The sequence below is a fragment of the Phacochoerus africanus genome, chromosome X, assembly GCF_016906955.1.
Source record: "Phacochoerus africanus isolate WHEZ1 chromosome X, ROS_Pafr_v1, whole genome shotgun sequence".
Classification (NCBI taxonomy): domain Eukaryota; kingdom Metazoa; phylum Chordata; class Mammalia; order Artiodactyla; family Suidae; genus Phacochoerus; species Phacochoerus africanus.
Window position 1 is genome coordinate 23,136,112 of NC_062560.1, and position 15,378 is coordinate 23,151,489.

Below are 15,378 nucleotides of genomic sequence, written 5' to 3' on the forward strand. Positions count from 1 at the left end.
CAGAAGATAATTTTAGGAATTTTAGAATTACTAAACCCATACCTCTACCAACAACCCTTCTAAGTAAAGTTTGTTTCTTTGCAGTTTTTATTTGTTCTTGGCATGTATCCTAACTGAGGGTGTATAGTGAGAATATTGTGCTCATAAGCTGTAGAAGTAATTTTTTTTTTCTGTGTTACATTATCAGTTGGCTACACAGGTTCATTTATTTTTGTTTGTGTTTGAATTTAGGTTCTTAAAAATACCCTTTTGGGAGTTCCCGTCGTGGCTCAGCAGTTAATGAACCCAACTAGTATCCATGAGGATGCGGGTTCAATCCCTGACCTCGCTCAGTGGGTTAAGGATCTGGTGTGAAATGTGGTGTAGGTCACGGATGTGGCTTGGACCCCACATTGCTATAGCTCTGATTTGACCCCTAGCCCAGGAACCTCCATTGCTGTGGGTACGGCCCTAAAAAGACAAAAGACAAATAAATAAATAAATAAAAGATCCAGTGTTGTCACTGCAGCGTCTTGGGTTGCTCCTGTGGTGTGGATTTGATCCCTGGCCTAGGAACTTTTGCATGCTGCAGGCATGGCCAAAAGGAAAAAGAAAAAAAAAAAAAGAGATAGACTAGATAAATCTTACTCTCATCCCTCTAGGCTTTCTACTTCATCTCTTCCCTTCTCCGTAGGTAGTCATTTTTGTTATTTCTAGTTATCTTTCCTGTGTTTCCTTTTCCAGCAGATAAGGATGGATATATTTGTTTCATGTGGGATATTATTTATTCATTCATTAGTTAAATTAAGAATTTGTGAACTATCTTCCTGGTTTCTGCCAGCTGTGTCATGTAGGAACTCTATGCACATGGTACCAACCATGTGGTAACTGTGGCTAATTGTGTGTTCCTAACATTTTCTGAGTCCATGAAGAAGAGAACGAAATGGAGCCCATGTGCTTTTTCACCTCCCTGAAGTGAGGAAGGCTGGGTTAGAGTTATGGCCTTGTTGTTAATTGTGTCATCTTGAATGAATCCCATCCCGCAGCTGGACATCAGTTTTGTCAGTTGTAAATCAGGAGATTGAACTGGACAGGGAGGGTCTCAAGGAAAAGACCCTTGCCCTGGTCATCTCAGTGCTGATCACAATAGCAGGTGCAAAGAAATTATGTGGGATTTATTGAGTAAATGGACCATCTCTGTGTTTCTATAATCATTCAGTTACTTCCCAGTAATAGCGAAGAGAATGGCTTGATATTCTGAAGGAGAACTAGTCTTAGAAATCTGTTCCACGCTTAGCCACCATTCATGCACAAGCCCACTGTTTCATTGTCCTTCCTGAGGGGCCCAATAATGTCCCAAGATCTTCGGAAGGGGAATGGCATTCTGCAATCCACTTTAAACGCCTAGAGGAAATGAGAGAGTTTTGCCTGGAAGTAAAAGGTCAAATCTTTACGCTGTACATACAATCCCTGGCATGCTGTTTTCAAACATAGGCAGAAAAATAACTAAATCCCAATGAAGAAAAAAAATCAGTAGGAAAATGAATGAAACAAATCAAAACAGAAGCCCTAAAATTGTGGAAGAATAAACTGTTCTTCCTGTTTTTTGTTGTCCTTCTACCTAAATCCTGTTAACCTACAATGGTGAAATTAAAGCCCCTTAATCAAATGATGAAAGTGCCAAGTCCTAACCACTAGGCCACCAGGGAGTTTCCTTGACCTGCTCTTTTGATATTCTTTATTAAGGGCCTAATTTTTTTCTTTTTGCCAAATATTTACACCATTAATTCTCTTTTCAAACTGTTCCAAAATATCTCTTTAAAAATTAAATTCTCCCGTCTTACATTTTCCACAGATGTTCTACAAGTCTTTTCACAACCTTAGGCACATGAACAATACATAACAGAAAATTTATCATTTGTGACATTTAGTGCATTAACAGTGTTTGCGACCATGACCATTATCTCTAGTTGCAGAACATTTTATCACCCCAGATGGAAACCCATACCCATTAAGCAGTCATTCCCCAGTCTTCATTCCCTCAGCTCCTGGCAACTACTAAATCTGCTTTCTGTCTCTGGATCACCTCTTTTGAATATTTCATACAGTTGGAATCATGCAGTATGTGACCATTTATGCTTGACCTTTCTCATTTAGCATAATGTTTTCAAGGTTCATTCATGGTGTAACATGAATCAGTACTTCATTCCTTTTTAGGGCTGGGTACTATTGTATTGCATGGAGAGACCACATTTTGTTTATTCGTTTATTAGTTGATGGGCATTTGGGTTGTTGCCATCTTTTGGTTACTGTAAACAGTGCTTCTATGAACATTTGTGTACCAGTTTTTGTTTGAACACTTGTTTTCAATTCTTTTGGGCATATACCCAGAAGTAGAATTACATGTATGTATTTTTATTACCTTTTCTTTGTTACACAAAAGGTATTTTCTGTAAATTCGTACTTTCTGTCTTTTCACTTAAGATATCCTGAAAATTTCTTTTTTTTTTTTTTGTCTTTTTGCTATTTCTTGGGCCGCTCCTGCGGCATATGGAGGTTCCCAGGCTAGGGGTCGAACTGGAACTGTAGCTGCCAGCCTATGCCAGAGCCACAGCAACTCGGGACCTGAGCCACGTCTGCAACCTACACCACAGCTCACGGCAACGCCAGATCGTTAACCCACTGAGCAAGGGCAGGGACTGAACCCGCAACCTCACAGTTCCTAGTCAGATTCGTTATCCACTGCGCCACGAGGGGAACTCCTGAAAATTTCTTCATATCAGCACATAGAGAGCCTTCTTTCTTGCTTGCTCATTTCTATATAGCTGCATAGTACCCCATTGTATGTAGGTACCCTGGTTTATTCAAGTGGTTTTCTTGAGTGGATATTTAGAGTCTCAGTAATTACCTATTACAGATAATACTGCATTGAATAAATGTGCATATAATATTTTCCTCAGGGAAAATTCCTAGAGGTGGGATGGCTGGCCCGGGGAGTACAGGCACGTGATGGACGTTTCATGAGATACTGCCAAATTCGTCTCCAAAGGAGTTGTCCCCTTTTACTCTCCCATGAACAATGTACGAGTGTGTCTTTTCACGCCATGGCCTTGCCAGTGGAATGTGTTGTCAAGCTTTTAAAATTTTGCCGCTGCGATACGCGAGAAATGACCTCTCCATGTGGTTTTCATTTGCTTTCTTTTATACAAGAAATCGGGCATCTTTTCGTAAAACTTAATAGCTGTTTATGTATTTTTTATTTTTTTTAATTTTTATGTATGCATATATTTTTGTCTTTTTTTTTAGGGCCGCACCCGCAGCTTATGGAAGTTCCCAGGCTAGGGGTTGAATCAGAGCTGCAGCTGCCGGCCTACACCACAGCCTCAGCAACGCTGGATCCTTAACCCTCTGAGCAGGGTCAGGAATTGAACCTGAGTCCTCATGGGTACTAGTCAGATCTGTTACCACTGAGCCACAATGGGAGCGCCCTTTTTTTTTTTTTTGAATGTTTATGTATTTTGTAATGTGAACCTGATGTTTGTGGTTATTGTCCATATTCCTTTTGGGTTTTGGCCTTTTTTTTTTTAATATTGTGGAAATTGTATTATTCTCTGAAAAATTTACTGCAAAATTTTTCTCCTCTTTCATCTTTAAACTTGTTTTTGAAATACTTGAATTTATCAATCCTTTTTTTTTCTTGCGGATGGATTTTGAATCATAAAGATTTCCCACATCCAGGTGCAAGGAATTTGCCTTTTTAAAAAAGATTAAAGTACTTGTATAATTTCGTTTTTAAAACTTTGACCTGTGGCCTGTTTGGTGTTTATATTGGTTTAGCTCTTTACAAATAGGTAGCCAACGCTAATTATTAAAAAGTCCATCTTGGAGTTCCCGTTGTGGCTCAGTGGTTAATGAATGTGACTAGCATCTATGAGGACACAGGTTTGATCCCTGGCCTTGTTCAGTGGGTTAAGGATCCATCGTTGCCATGAGCTGTGATATAGGTCACAGACGTGGCTCAGATCCTGTGTTGGTGTGGCTGTGGCGTAGGCCAGCAGCTACAGCTCTGATTTGACCTCTAGCCTGGGAACCTTCATATGCCACAGGTGCAGCCCTAAAAATAGAACAAAAATTTATTAAAAAAAAAAAGTCCATCTTTTCTCCAGTGATAGGAGATAGCACCTTGATACTATGCTAAATTTCCGTAAGTAATTGCATTTTTCTCTGAACTCCATATTCTCTTTCACCTGGTCTGTGTAGTCACATGCCACTACCACACTATGTTAACTATTCTTTCCAGGAGTTCCTTTGTGGCTCAGCAGGTTGAGGATCCAGTGGGTTTTTTTTTTTTTCTCTTCTTTTTTTGCTTCTAAAGGCCACACCTGTGGCACATGGAAGTTCCCAGGCTAGGGATTGAATTGGAGCTCAGCTCTCGACCTATACCACAGCCACAGCAATGCCATATCCGAGCCGCATCTGTGATCTACACCACAGCTCACAGCAATGCCGGGTCCTTTAACCCACTGATTGAGGCCAGGGATAGAACCCGAGTCCTCATGGATCCTAGTTGGGTTCATTATCGCTGAGCCACAATGGGAACTCCCAAGGATCCAGAATTGTTATTGCAGTGGCACCTGGTTCGGTCCCTGGCCTGGGAACTTCTGTATGCCCCTGGTGTGGCCAAAAAAAAAAACCCCTATTTTTTCTAGGTTTATTTATTTTTTTTTAGGTCAAGACTGCTCTGGGATGCATCAGAAAGCAAGAGTAAAATTGGCAGTAGTAGAGGAGTTCACAGGTGGTTTCCACATGACCATAAGAGAAAACATATGGCACAAGTTGTTCTTTACTAAGCAAATGTCTCCGCTGTTTAGTGTTGCTACGACATGTTGCCTGTCACTAGTCACTCTTTCTCATAAAATGGAAATTAGGATGCTACACTACTGTGAGTGGTAATCTTGTTTTTTGTAGCTGAGTTTTCCTGTGAGATTGAGTGAATTGCTAAAATGATGATCTTATGGAGGCTGCTAGGCTAATCCCCTGGTTCCGCCAGATGAGCTCGATCTTTTTATGTCTATGGGGGGGACCCCAAAACCTGTGCTGCACAGTAGGCCCTCATTGCTTATCCATTTTAAATATATTAGTTTGCATCTACCAACCCCAAACACCCAGTCCATCCTACTTCTTCCTCCTTGGCAACCACAAGTCTGTTCTCTATGTCCTTGAGTCTGTTTCTGTTTTGTAGATAGGTTCATTTGTACCATATTTTAGATCCCACACCTTTGAAAAAGGTTTTTATTCACATTAACAATAGCAATTAAACAGTCACACTTAATGACTCATCCTGATCTTTAACTGGCATTTCATCACTTTTTGTAATAACAGCCCAAGCTTCACTGAATTTAGCTCATTTTGAAGATTCTTTCCTGTGTACCTTGCATAAGATCTCATAGCTTTGTGTTTTGGATTGTTAACAAATTCTCATATACAGAGGGCAGGTGGCTAGGCTTTTGATTTTCCATTTTGATTTCTGCTGGTGTGTGTTTCTAAATCAGTTCTCTTCCAACAGGAAAAGATGACAAAGCACGAAACAAAGACAAGAGGAACGTTAAGAAGACTGTGGTGACAAAACCAAATAATATCAAGTCAATGTTCATTGCCAGTGCTGGGAGGAAAACTGCAGATGTGAGTCTCATGGTTTTCTTTTTTCTTCTTTGATTTTTTTTTTTTTTTTGGCTGCACCTGCAGCATGTAGACGTTCCCGGACCAGGGATTGAACCCGAGCCATAGCAGTGACAATGCCGGATCCTTAACCCACTGAGCCACCAGGGAATTTCCTCATGTTTTTTTCTTTTTCTAAAAAATTGTTTGTTATAATTGATTTACAGTGTTCTCTCAATTTCTACTGTACCACACGGTACAGTATATATAAATGTACACACACGCATTTTCTCACATTATCCTCCATCAGGTTCACAAGTGCTTAGCTATATAGTTCCCTGGGCTGTAAAGCAGGATCTTGTCACTTATCCATTCCCTCCCCCGCCCCCTGGCAAACACAAGTCTGTCCTCCATGTCCATGATCTTTTCTGTTTTATAGATAGATCATTTGTGCCATATTTTAGACTCCACATATAAGTGATATTATATGGTGTCTGTCTCTCTTTCTGACTTACTTCCCTCAGTATGAGAGACTAATTCCATCCATGTTGCTGCAAGTGGCATTATTTTGTCCTTTTTAGTGGCTGAATAGTATTCCACTGTATATATGTACCACATCTTCCTAATCCATCCGTCTGTCCTCATGGTTTTTTTTCCCCAATGTTTTACCTCTTCCTTTGTGAAGCAAAGAGTCCTGGTTCTTGATAGTTCACCTTTCCTGTCGAATTCCCTATAGCTCTAAAAAGATACTCTCATGAAGTCTGCTAGGCTAACCCCTGGTTCCAGATGAGCTTGGTCTTTGATTATATTTAATATTTGATTATAGAGAGAATAGGTATTCTCTATGTTTGAACTCAGATATTTGAGTAATATTTTCCCAGTCTTAATCACTAAGTCGGACCTAGAGTTCTAGGTGAATTGAGGCACCTCAGTGATTGTGACTTGGAGATAGAAGAGCTAAACTGGAGAGCTGAATTGACAGTGTGTTCATTGGTGATTAGCAGGAGGATTATGGAATGAGGCTGAAAATAGAGGGTGGGGGCTTGGGATTTAGGAGTTCTATGTAGGCTGCCAGTTGTTAAGATCTGTGGCTAGTAGGCTAGCCCTCAGAGTGAGGGGTGAGGAGGCAGGAACTGACTGGCTTGCTTCCTTTCACTGACAATGTGGTCTGGGTGAAAATGGGAGGTACGGGGCTTTCTCATTCTGCCTCCCTTTGCAATTTCCAGAAAGCTATTGACTTGTCCAAGGATGATCTGCTAGGTGACATTCTACAGGATCTGAACACTGAGGTAAGTGAATCTCTAGGAGTTGTCAGATATTCAGGGGACACACTGAAGAAATAATTCAGTAATTGTGCTAAATGCAATAATTTTCCTCCTGGAAACAAAACAGACTCTTGCAAAAATTCACCACAAAAAAATTCAGTGACAACAGCACCACCACTGGAAGAAAAACCCCAAGTAAACCCAAAAACCAAAACAAAGCCCTTCAGATTGGTTTCTTTTCACCATTTTAGGTGAGTAGTTTGTAGCTGTCACAGGCTCCGATTGTGTAGATTGGGCTGCGTGGGGATGTGTTTGAGGTGGTTAGAATACGCACACGAGTCAGTTCTGGGAAGGCACACTGCCTCCGCTCAGTTGCTGTGGTGTACGTTCCCGAAATAGATTGAAGCCTGTCATTCTGCACAATCAGGCGTGAGATCCTCGCCTCAAATTCCGAGTGGGAGTGAAGAAAGAATTGGTGAGCTGTCCCTGATAGAACTCGGGTTCAGCGGTACCAGAATGTGCACTTGGATTGTTTCACAGAAAGACTAAGCTCCGATTTCGAGATGTCCCCCTTTCTGAGTGACCCTTGATTAAAATGACTAACACCAACACTGTGTAGTTTGAGCTTGACAGTTTTAAAATGAAATATTCTGGCAGGGTAAGGGAGCAGTATGTTGAGTTCTAAAAAGAAAAAATTGGTGAGGGATGGATTCAATATCTATTCTGGTTTTCTAGTGAGTCTGTGGTATTGTTGCTATAGTAACCTCATTGCGCGACTATAGATCTGTGGGGGGAGCAGGGAAGGAAAAAGTGCTTTGCTCATTGGGGCTTCAGTGGGGAAAGAAGAGTACTTTTTGTGTCTTGTGGTAAACCAAGCATGGCAGTGTATGTCTGTCTTACCCCTCCTTTTAGACACCTCAAATAACTCCGCCACCTGTAATAATACCGAAGAAGAAAAGATCCAGTGGAGCTTCACTGAATCCTTTCTCTGTGCACACCCCTAAGGTATAGTGTGTGGAAATACCTTCCATCTTGATTTATGTTATTGCTTAAAACTTATTTTGTTGCTTTTCTATGTGAGGGAAATGCCTTTGAATTTGTTCTTGATTTTTGTTTTAAATTAGGACTCCCGTTTCATTACATAGTTTCACGTATTTCAAAAATAGCATGTGCCTGCTTTTTTCATAGTAAATTTTGTAGTAACTAGTATGTGTTTATTATAGGTATTACCACTGTGCTAAATGCAATAATTTTCCTCCTGGAAACAAGTGTGTGTGTGTGTGTTTTTCTGGTAAACCTCGGTAATAGTAAAATAATTGGAGCTGTTACATTAATAATACATAAAATCATTTTATAAATGGGAACTGTCATTATCTCTGGTCAGGGTAGGACAGTTGCATATCTTTAGTATACAGGTCTAACTGACTAAACATTTAAAAACATTTACAGGCAGTTCCTTCAGGAAAAACCGTTTCCCCAGTCTCAAGGAAGGAGCCTTCGTTAACTCCTGTTCCCCTTAAATGTGCTGGATTTGCTGGTAAGTCTGGTGGAGGGCAGAAATGGAAGGGCGTTTAGCAGTTACAAAGTGCTGTCAAAAGGTGGAGGCCCCCCGAAGGAGGACGTGGTGGAGGCGACTTTGAAGGGATTGCAATAGCCAGTTTCAGTGGGAAAGATTTGAATTCGTAGCAGGAAAAGTTAACAACCTCCAATTTGGAGATTGAAGAGAAATGCAAATATGGTGTGGGAAAAGGGTAGGCTGCTGTTGGAGCCTTGGGGAAGCTTTTGTGCTCCGTGGCAGCGGCATGTGATGGGAATGTGTGATGACGCCCGCAGGCGCGCCAGGGCCGGCCTTGCGGACAGATGACAAGGAGGAGTCAGGGCCAATGGACTTTGAAGATGGTGACTTCGATGAGCCCATGGAAGCCGAGGAGGTGCATGTGGAGCCCGTGGCTGCCAAGACTTGGGACCAAGAGAGGGAGCCAGCAGAGGAGGAGAAACAAGAGGCAGATCCTGGGAAAGGGACCACGTCCAATTTGTAAGAGCATGTTATGACTTGCCTGGCTGGCTGGTGATGCGACTGTTACTCTGTGGGGTTTTGAAAAGTTTTTGAAAATGTGATTTTTGCAGAGGAAGTTATCTCCCGGATGTCTCTTGTTGGGACATTGACCAGGAAGATGACAGCAGTTTCTTAGCCCCGGAAGTTCAAGTGGATTCCAGTCACCTCCCACTGGTGAAAGGGGCAGACGGGGAACAAGTATTTCAGTTTTATTGGCTGGATGCTTATGAAGATCAGTACAGCCAACCAGGTAATCATGCATACAGTAACTGAATGTCTTTAAGACAGCATAGGGCTTTTCCCTGCAGTGCCGTAGTGATTGTCATTGGCACAGACCTGCCCTCACATAGGTACCTAGCAGGGCAATGCTCATTGACTGTAAAGTGCATGAGCCACGTGGATGGAGAGGAGTTGTGGTGTGACTAGTCCTTACAGAGGCTTAGTCCGAAAGCCAGTTACTTGTGGTTTTGGAAGGTGTGCTTGTGGTTCACCACTGACGTATCTGAACTTACTGGATTACACATGACTTGAAGTGGCATCAGTCATTACTTTGTTCCTTCAGCAGTTTGAACACCCGTTGTCTGCTAGGCACTGAAATGGGGTGAACAAGCTGGACGGATTCCCTGTTCTCATGGAGCTTGTGTTCTAGTGGGCTGGGAGGAGAGGCAGTAAATAAGGTAAGTTGATAAATGGTGTGAAGGCAGTTAGTTGGGCGATGGCCAGGGAAGGCCTGGGTGAGGAAGTGACCATTGGGCTGCGATTTGAGGCACGTTCAGAGCTGAGAAGAGAGCATTTCACACTGAGGAACCTGTGAGCGCAGAGGCCTGGAGAGAGAGGGGAGGAGGTCTGCGGTCTTGCAGCAGAGCAATCCAGTGACGAGACTGGTTGAAAATGGAGGAGAAAAGGCTAGGGAAGGACCTTGAAAGCCATCCTCAGGAGTTGCGATCTTATTCTAAGAGCAGTAGGGGGTTTTCAGTGTGGGGTGAGGGGGTGGAGGGGACCCATGCTCGGGTTTACATTCTAACAGGACCCCTCTATTTATGTGGAGAAAAGCCTGCGGGAGGGCTGTGGGGGTGTGTACATCCGGGGCTGGAGTGAGGAGTGCGGAAGCCCTTGGAGATCCGTCCGTCCGTGGCAGGTGTGCTGGTACTTGCACTGACGGCGGCTTTGGAGAAGGAAGAGACGTGAATGCCTTTAACGTGTACTTTGATGTGAACTCGTTGATGGATGGATATGGAGGTTGGCAGAAAGGAGGAATGGAGGCTGATGCCCAGGTCCTCCTCCAAACTGACTCACAAAGAGCCAGGAGGCTCTCTGGCTTCCTTTTGGGCTCCTTTGAGCCCTTTTTCAAAATGCGCTGGGCAGGATAAGGCATGTCAGATTCATAAGAAGTAACAGTATACACCCTTAAACAGAGTTGTCTATTCAGACTCATTTCTGGATCTAAGGGTAGATACAAACTGCATTTTTCAGAGTAGTTTCCTGAAGTCTGCACCTGGTGAAATTCAAGGGAGTATCTAGATGTTAATAAAGCGAATTATTGCAGAGAATCAGCAGTGCATTTGCCGCTATTACCGAGTTTACGTCTTGAAGCCTTGTAGCAGTGTGGCGTAAGAATGGCTAACGAAAGTGGATGGATGAGTAGGAAGTGTTTTAGTATTAACCATCAGACTTGAAGGCCAGGTTTGCCTTCAAGATAATCAGGCACTGACTTGAACTGGGAAAATGTTCGCGGTCTGTCAGACGGGAGGCAGCGGCATAAACCTGCTCTGCTTTTCTAAGAGTTGAAACTCTTACAGAGCCACGTGAATAGCCAACTGCCATGTGTTCGTTTTTAGATAAAGATGTAAGCAGTCAGAAATGGTATCTTACCTACTGAACCCAGGGTAGGATGACTGGGTTAGACCCTCCCAGCTCTTGGACTACTTTGTTACTCACTGGTGCAAGGTAGGCCAGCAAGTGTCATGACATGAGGCTTTGCAAATTAATCCCCATCCATCTTCTGAAACCCAGAAGGCTGCCCCATGGTGCAGCTTCAGGGTACATGATTTTCACATGTGCTTCCTGTGACCTCCTTGAAGCACAGCAGTGTGACTGGTGCTCACAAGAGTTGGGTGACATGGTGGGTCTGCCCTTCCCAGTGCTACCCTCTGGGCTTCGCTCCATGCTGAATTTTATTTCCTGACTTGATGAATGGTCCCATCCAAACCAGAAGCCTGGGAGGCAGCCTGGAGTCGCCCCCTTTTCCTCAAATCCGTCACCAAGTCTGCCTAGCTTGCTCCTCCTAAATTAGACACGCTGTCTGCTCTTTCTGCTCGTAGCTCCCACCCTTGGGCCCTTCCTGCATACTGCAGCCAGCCTCCTAATTGATTCCCTCTCCTGTCACCCCCCATATCACAGGCCTGAGCCACATCAGGAGGGTAGCTGACCATGTCATTTCCTCATTCAAGAAAATCCACAGTGGCTGCTGCCTGCAACATGCATTCCAAGTTCCTTAGTAGGGCTCCCGTTGCCTACTGTGTAGGACTTTGTGTCCTAGAATTAGTTCACTGTAGACAGCTGCTGCTCTTTGTACCATATCCCTTTACTCAAATGTATTCATCCGCCTAGGATGCCCTCATCTGGCCCAGCGCCTTTGTTGTCTCCTGGAATTTTCCCCAGAGCCCTTTCTGTGACCCCATCATACCCTTACCCACTGTAGCATTTGTCATGTTATTTTGAATAGGTGTGATTCTGTGTTGTTTTGTCCCCAGAGCCTTAAAACTCCTAAAGGCTGGGACCTTTTACTTCCAGCATCCATCACAATGCTGGTTACATAGTGGGTATTCAGAAAACATTCATTGAAATAAATTGCACAATGACAGTCCTGTAGATGCACATGAAAGTTTCAGAGACTCAGCATTGCATTTGCTGCTCTTATCAGGTTTACGTCTTGAAGCCTTGTAAGCAGTGTGGCGTAAGAATGGCTAACAAAAGTGATGGTCCCCCTTCCAGAAATCCACATATAAAGCATCAGATGACCAGTGACAGTTGCCAAAAATCAGAACCTTAGGAAACAGCAACCTTCTTTCTTTCCTGTGTTAAAACAGGTTTATTATTTCCAGCTCTTGTTTACTAAAAATCATTTTGCAGGGCAAGGGTCTAGAGGTGCATGGTCTACTCTGGTAGCTCCTGACCACACACAGCTCTCTAAATTTAAGTTAATTAAAATGAAATAAAATGGAAAGTTCAGCCTCTTAACCACTAGTCACATTTCAAGTGCCCAGCAGCCACATGTGGCCAGTAACTCCCATATCCATGGATGGTCCAGATAGAGGAGAATTCTATCATCATGGAAATTTCTGTCGGATAGTGCTTGTCTATAGTAATGGGTGTTGAAAGTTCAGATTGATGCCTGTTGAGGCACGGGTGTATTTGCAAAAGTAACCGATTTTATGGTATGTATTGTTGAATGCTGGTACTAGCCATAGTCGTGGATGGGCCTTTTCAACCACTATTGGGAAATATTTTGTAGTTGCAAGAGATTCCAGTATGTCATTGGCCTGTCTTCTAATTGCTAGGGTGAAAGGAAATTGCTAGTGCTGGAGAAGACCTCACAAATGATCTGCTTTACTCACTCATTTAAAGTGGAGGAAGGGGTTCCCTGGTGGCCTAGTGGTTAAGGATCCGGCATTGTCACTGCTGTGGCTCTGGTTCAGTCACTGGCCTGGGAATTTCCACATGCCCTAGGCGCGGCCAATAAAAAAAAGTGGACGAAGCTGAGGCTCCAAAATTCACTTGGTCAGCTCCTCCTCAGTGGCAGCGTTCTTCTCACCCTCAGTCCACTCTGCTGTTCTGTGGTGCTTCTCACGTTGAGTCCTCTGCGATAGATGCCAACGGGTTAAATAAGATAGCTTAAAAAAAAAAAGTCCTGTAATCTCAGAGGGTTGAACAGTTTCGTCGTGATAGCAGGTAATGATCACTGAGCCTTAGCGAAATCAATGCTGCTAATAAAAACGAAGTACTCCCAAAGACCCTGTTATTGTTTTCACTTTCTTACAGATTCTCAGTCAGTCAGTTGTTGCTGAATGCTCCATAATTATGAAAAGAATCTTACTCTTTGCATATGGGAAGATATCCTGTCTTCATTATGACTTTTTCAAGGTTGAATAATCCTGACTGCACCTGGTTTCAGCTAGTAACTTTAAGGGGAATGTAATCTTTGTTTACCATGATCTTTTTGTGGCAAATGAGGCATAAACAGTGTCAAATGTGTTGCATGAAATGTGATATTAGTTTGACTGGAAAATGAGCTTATTTGAATCTTTGAATCCAATATTAGGGTCTTTATTTTTCTTTGCATGGAATTTTGTTTTTTCATCTGTAACTGGTGTGAGGAAGACTTTTAATTTTCTGAGCCACTGTGATTTGTTCTTTTTTAATCATCCCCACAGTCCTCCCTTCCCTATCCCCTGTCTCCCCCCCCCCGCCCCCACCTCTTTTACCCCAGCTGAAAATTACGCAACTCCTGGAAGAATTTTAATCATCGGCAGAAATGAAAATTCTTAGATGGTCTCATTTTTACTAGAATGAGTGACAAAAGGAGGCACTGATGAGCTATCTTGTGAAACCGGAGTAATTGGCCTTGTGAACAGTAGCCTTTGCATGTGCCTGAATGTTCGTAGTGTCTCAGGAGAGTGGCTGCATGGAGTGGCTGTGTTGATTACTGCTGTCTCATTATTCGCAGGGCCCAGGATTTTGCACATTGACCATCTCTTAGGTTGACTATCAGATCTCTCAAGTCCTTTCTTGATGGCCAGTTTTCGTGAACCATGACCAGGTGTCCAGGAAGGCTTGGTTTTACTTTGTGATATACTTTACTTAGGGATCTCAAAAGGAGCCTGTCTCCTGATGTGGTTACCAGACCATTTGTTAAACTGAAAATATAACCCAGCCAGATGTCTTAAGTAGCCTGTGAGGTAGAAAGGGTGTGATAGGAGGTAGTGGTTGAGCCCTGGTATGAGATATTTACTTTTACGTGAAATAAGGTGGGAGATGAATTATGTTTTTCCCAAACACAGTTTTACATACAGTAGCATACGGATGGACCATACATAGTTATCCTTACACATGAATGTTCATTTTTATTGGTAAGTGCAAGTGCTACAAAGGAATTTAGTACATTCAGTACATTCTCAGAGGTCTCACAAGAGGTTTGTTTTGTTTTGTTTGTTTTTGCTTTTTAGGGCCGCACCTGGAGCATATGGAGGTCCCAGGCCAGGGGTCAAATTGGAGCTGTAGCCGCTGGCCTACAGCACAGCTGCAGCAACACGGGATCCGAGCCTTATCTGCAACCTACACCACAGTTCATGGCAACGCCGGATCCTTAACCCACTGAGGGGGGCCAGGGATGAAACTGGCGTCCTCACGATGCTAGTTGGATTCATTACTGCTGTGCCGCAATGGGAACTTCCCACACGAGGTTTAAATAAGAGACTTGTTGAAGAAAGTTTGCTTTTTTTTGTTTCTCTTAACCTGGGTAGTCATGGTTCTAGGGGAAAATGATCCCCTCCCCACTCCCCGTGCCCTGATCTAGGATCCCTAGCTTTTGAGGTGTGTCTGTGGTGAGCTGGGGTATTTCTGTAATTCCTCGGGGGTTTTTACACTGACTTGAGGGGTCTCAGTAGTTAGCCGAGTGTGTCTATGCAGGCCTGGGATGTCTCCCTAATAACTGAGGTTTGTCTCCCTTTACCTGGAATATTTCCTTCATACTCGGGCATATGTTTCCACCAAGTTACAGATTCATTCTGTTCCTGTCCTGCCAGCAGTCACAGGTTTTATTAGTGTGATATCGTCATATACCATAAGTACGGAGTAAAGGAGCTCGTCTTCGGGATCAGGCAGCAGATACAAACTTGCTGTAAAAAGATGACATCATGAAAGCGTAACTATGCAGACACAGTCAGTGAGCTTTTATATTGTCCCTATAATGCGATATAATTGAAATGTTTATTTTCTCATGGTCTTCCCTTATTCTAGGTGTGGTATTTCTGTTTGGCAAAGTTTGGATTGAATTTGCCGAAACCCATGTGAGCTGTTGTGTCATGGTGAAAAACATTGAGCGAACGCTGTACTTCCTTCCCCGTGAAACGGTAAACCTAGTGATTAGCTTCTAACTGCAAGTACATACTATGTTCTGCCACCAGCCCTATTTTTCAACAGGGCTGTGAATTATCTAACAGCCCTGATGCTTCTTTCTTACTGCCTGTCTCATGACCACTGATTGTCTGCAGCTCCATCAGAGACTGGGAGAATTAGAGAAATGGAGTTTTTTTGACTTGTTAGAGCATAAAAGTACCTGAGTTTTAGTATGTAATGCTGTCTTTCCCCGCCCCCATTTCCATAATTATCAGGAAGTGTATTTCCATAATTACTTGGAAG

The 15,378-nt window shown here is 43.1% G+C and overlaps 1 protein-coding gene across 1 annotated transcript in view; it reads left to right on the forward strand.

Annotated features, from left to right (window-relative positions):
• POLA1 (DNA polymerase alpha 1, catalytic subunit) overlaps nucleotides 1-15,378 on the forward strand; it is a 307,921-nt gene that overhangs the window by 13,832 nt on the left and 278,711 nt on the right. Inside the window, exons 5-11 of the mRNA XM_047764123.1 lie at nucleotides 5,546-5,661; nucleotides 6,864-6,926; nucleotides 7,815-7,907; nucleotides 8,352-8,439; nucleotides 8,736-8,937; nucleotides 9,030-9,208; nucleotides 14,977-15,089. Of these exons, the coding sequence (XP_047620079.1) occupies nucleotides 5,546-5,661; nucleotides 6,864-6,926; nucleotides 7,815-7,907; nucleotides 8,352-8,439; nucleotides 8,736-8,937; nucleotides 9,030-9,208; nucleotides 14,977-15,089 (854 nt within the window). The remainder of the gene's footprint in view (nucleotides 1-5,545; nucleotides 5,662-6,863; nucleotides 6,927-7,814; nucleotides 7,908-8,351; nucleotides 8,440-8,735; nucleotides 8,938-9,029; nucleotides 9,209-14,976; nucleotides 15,090-15,378) is intronic.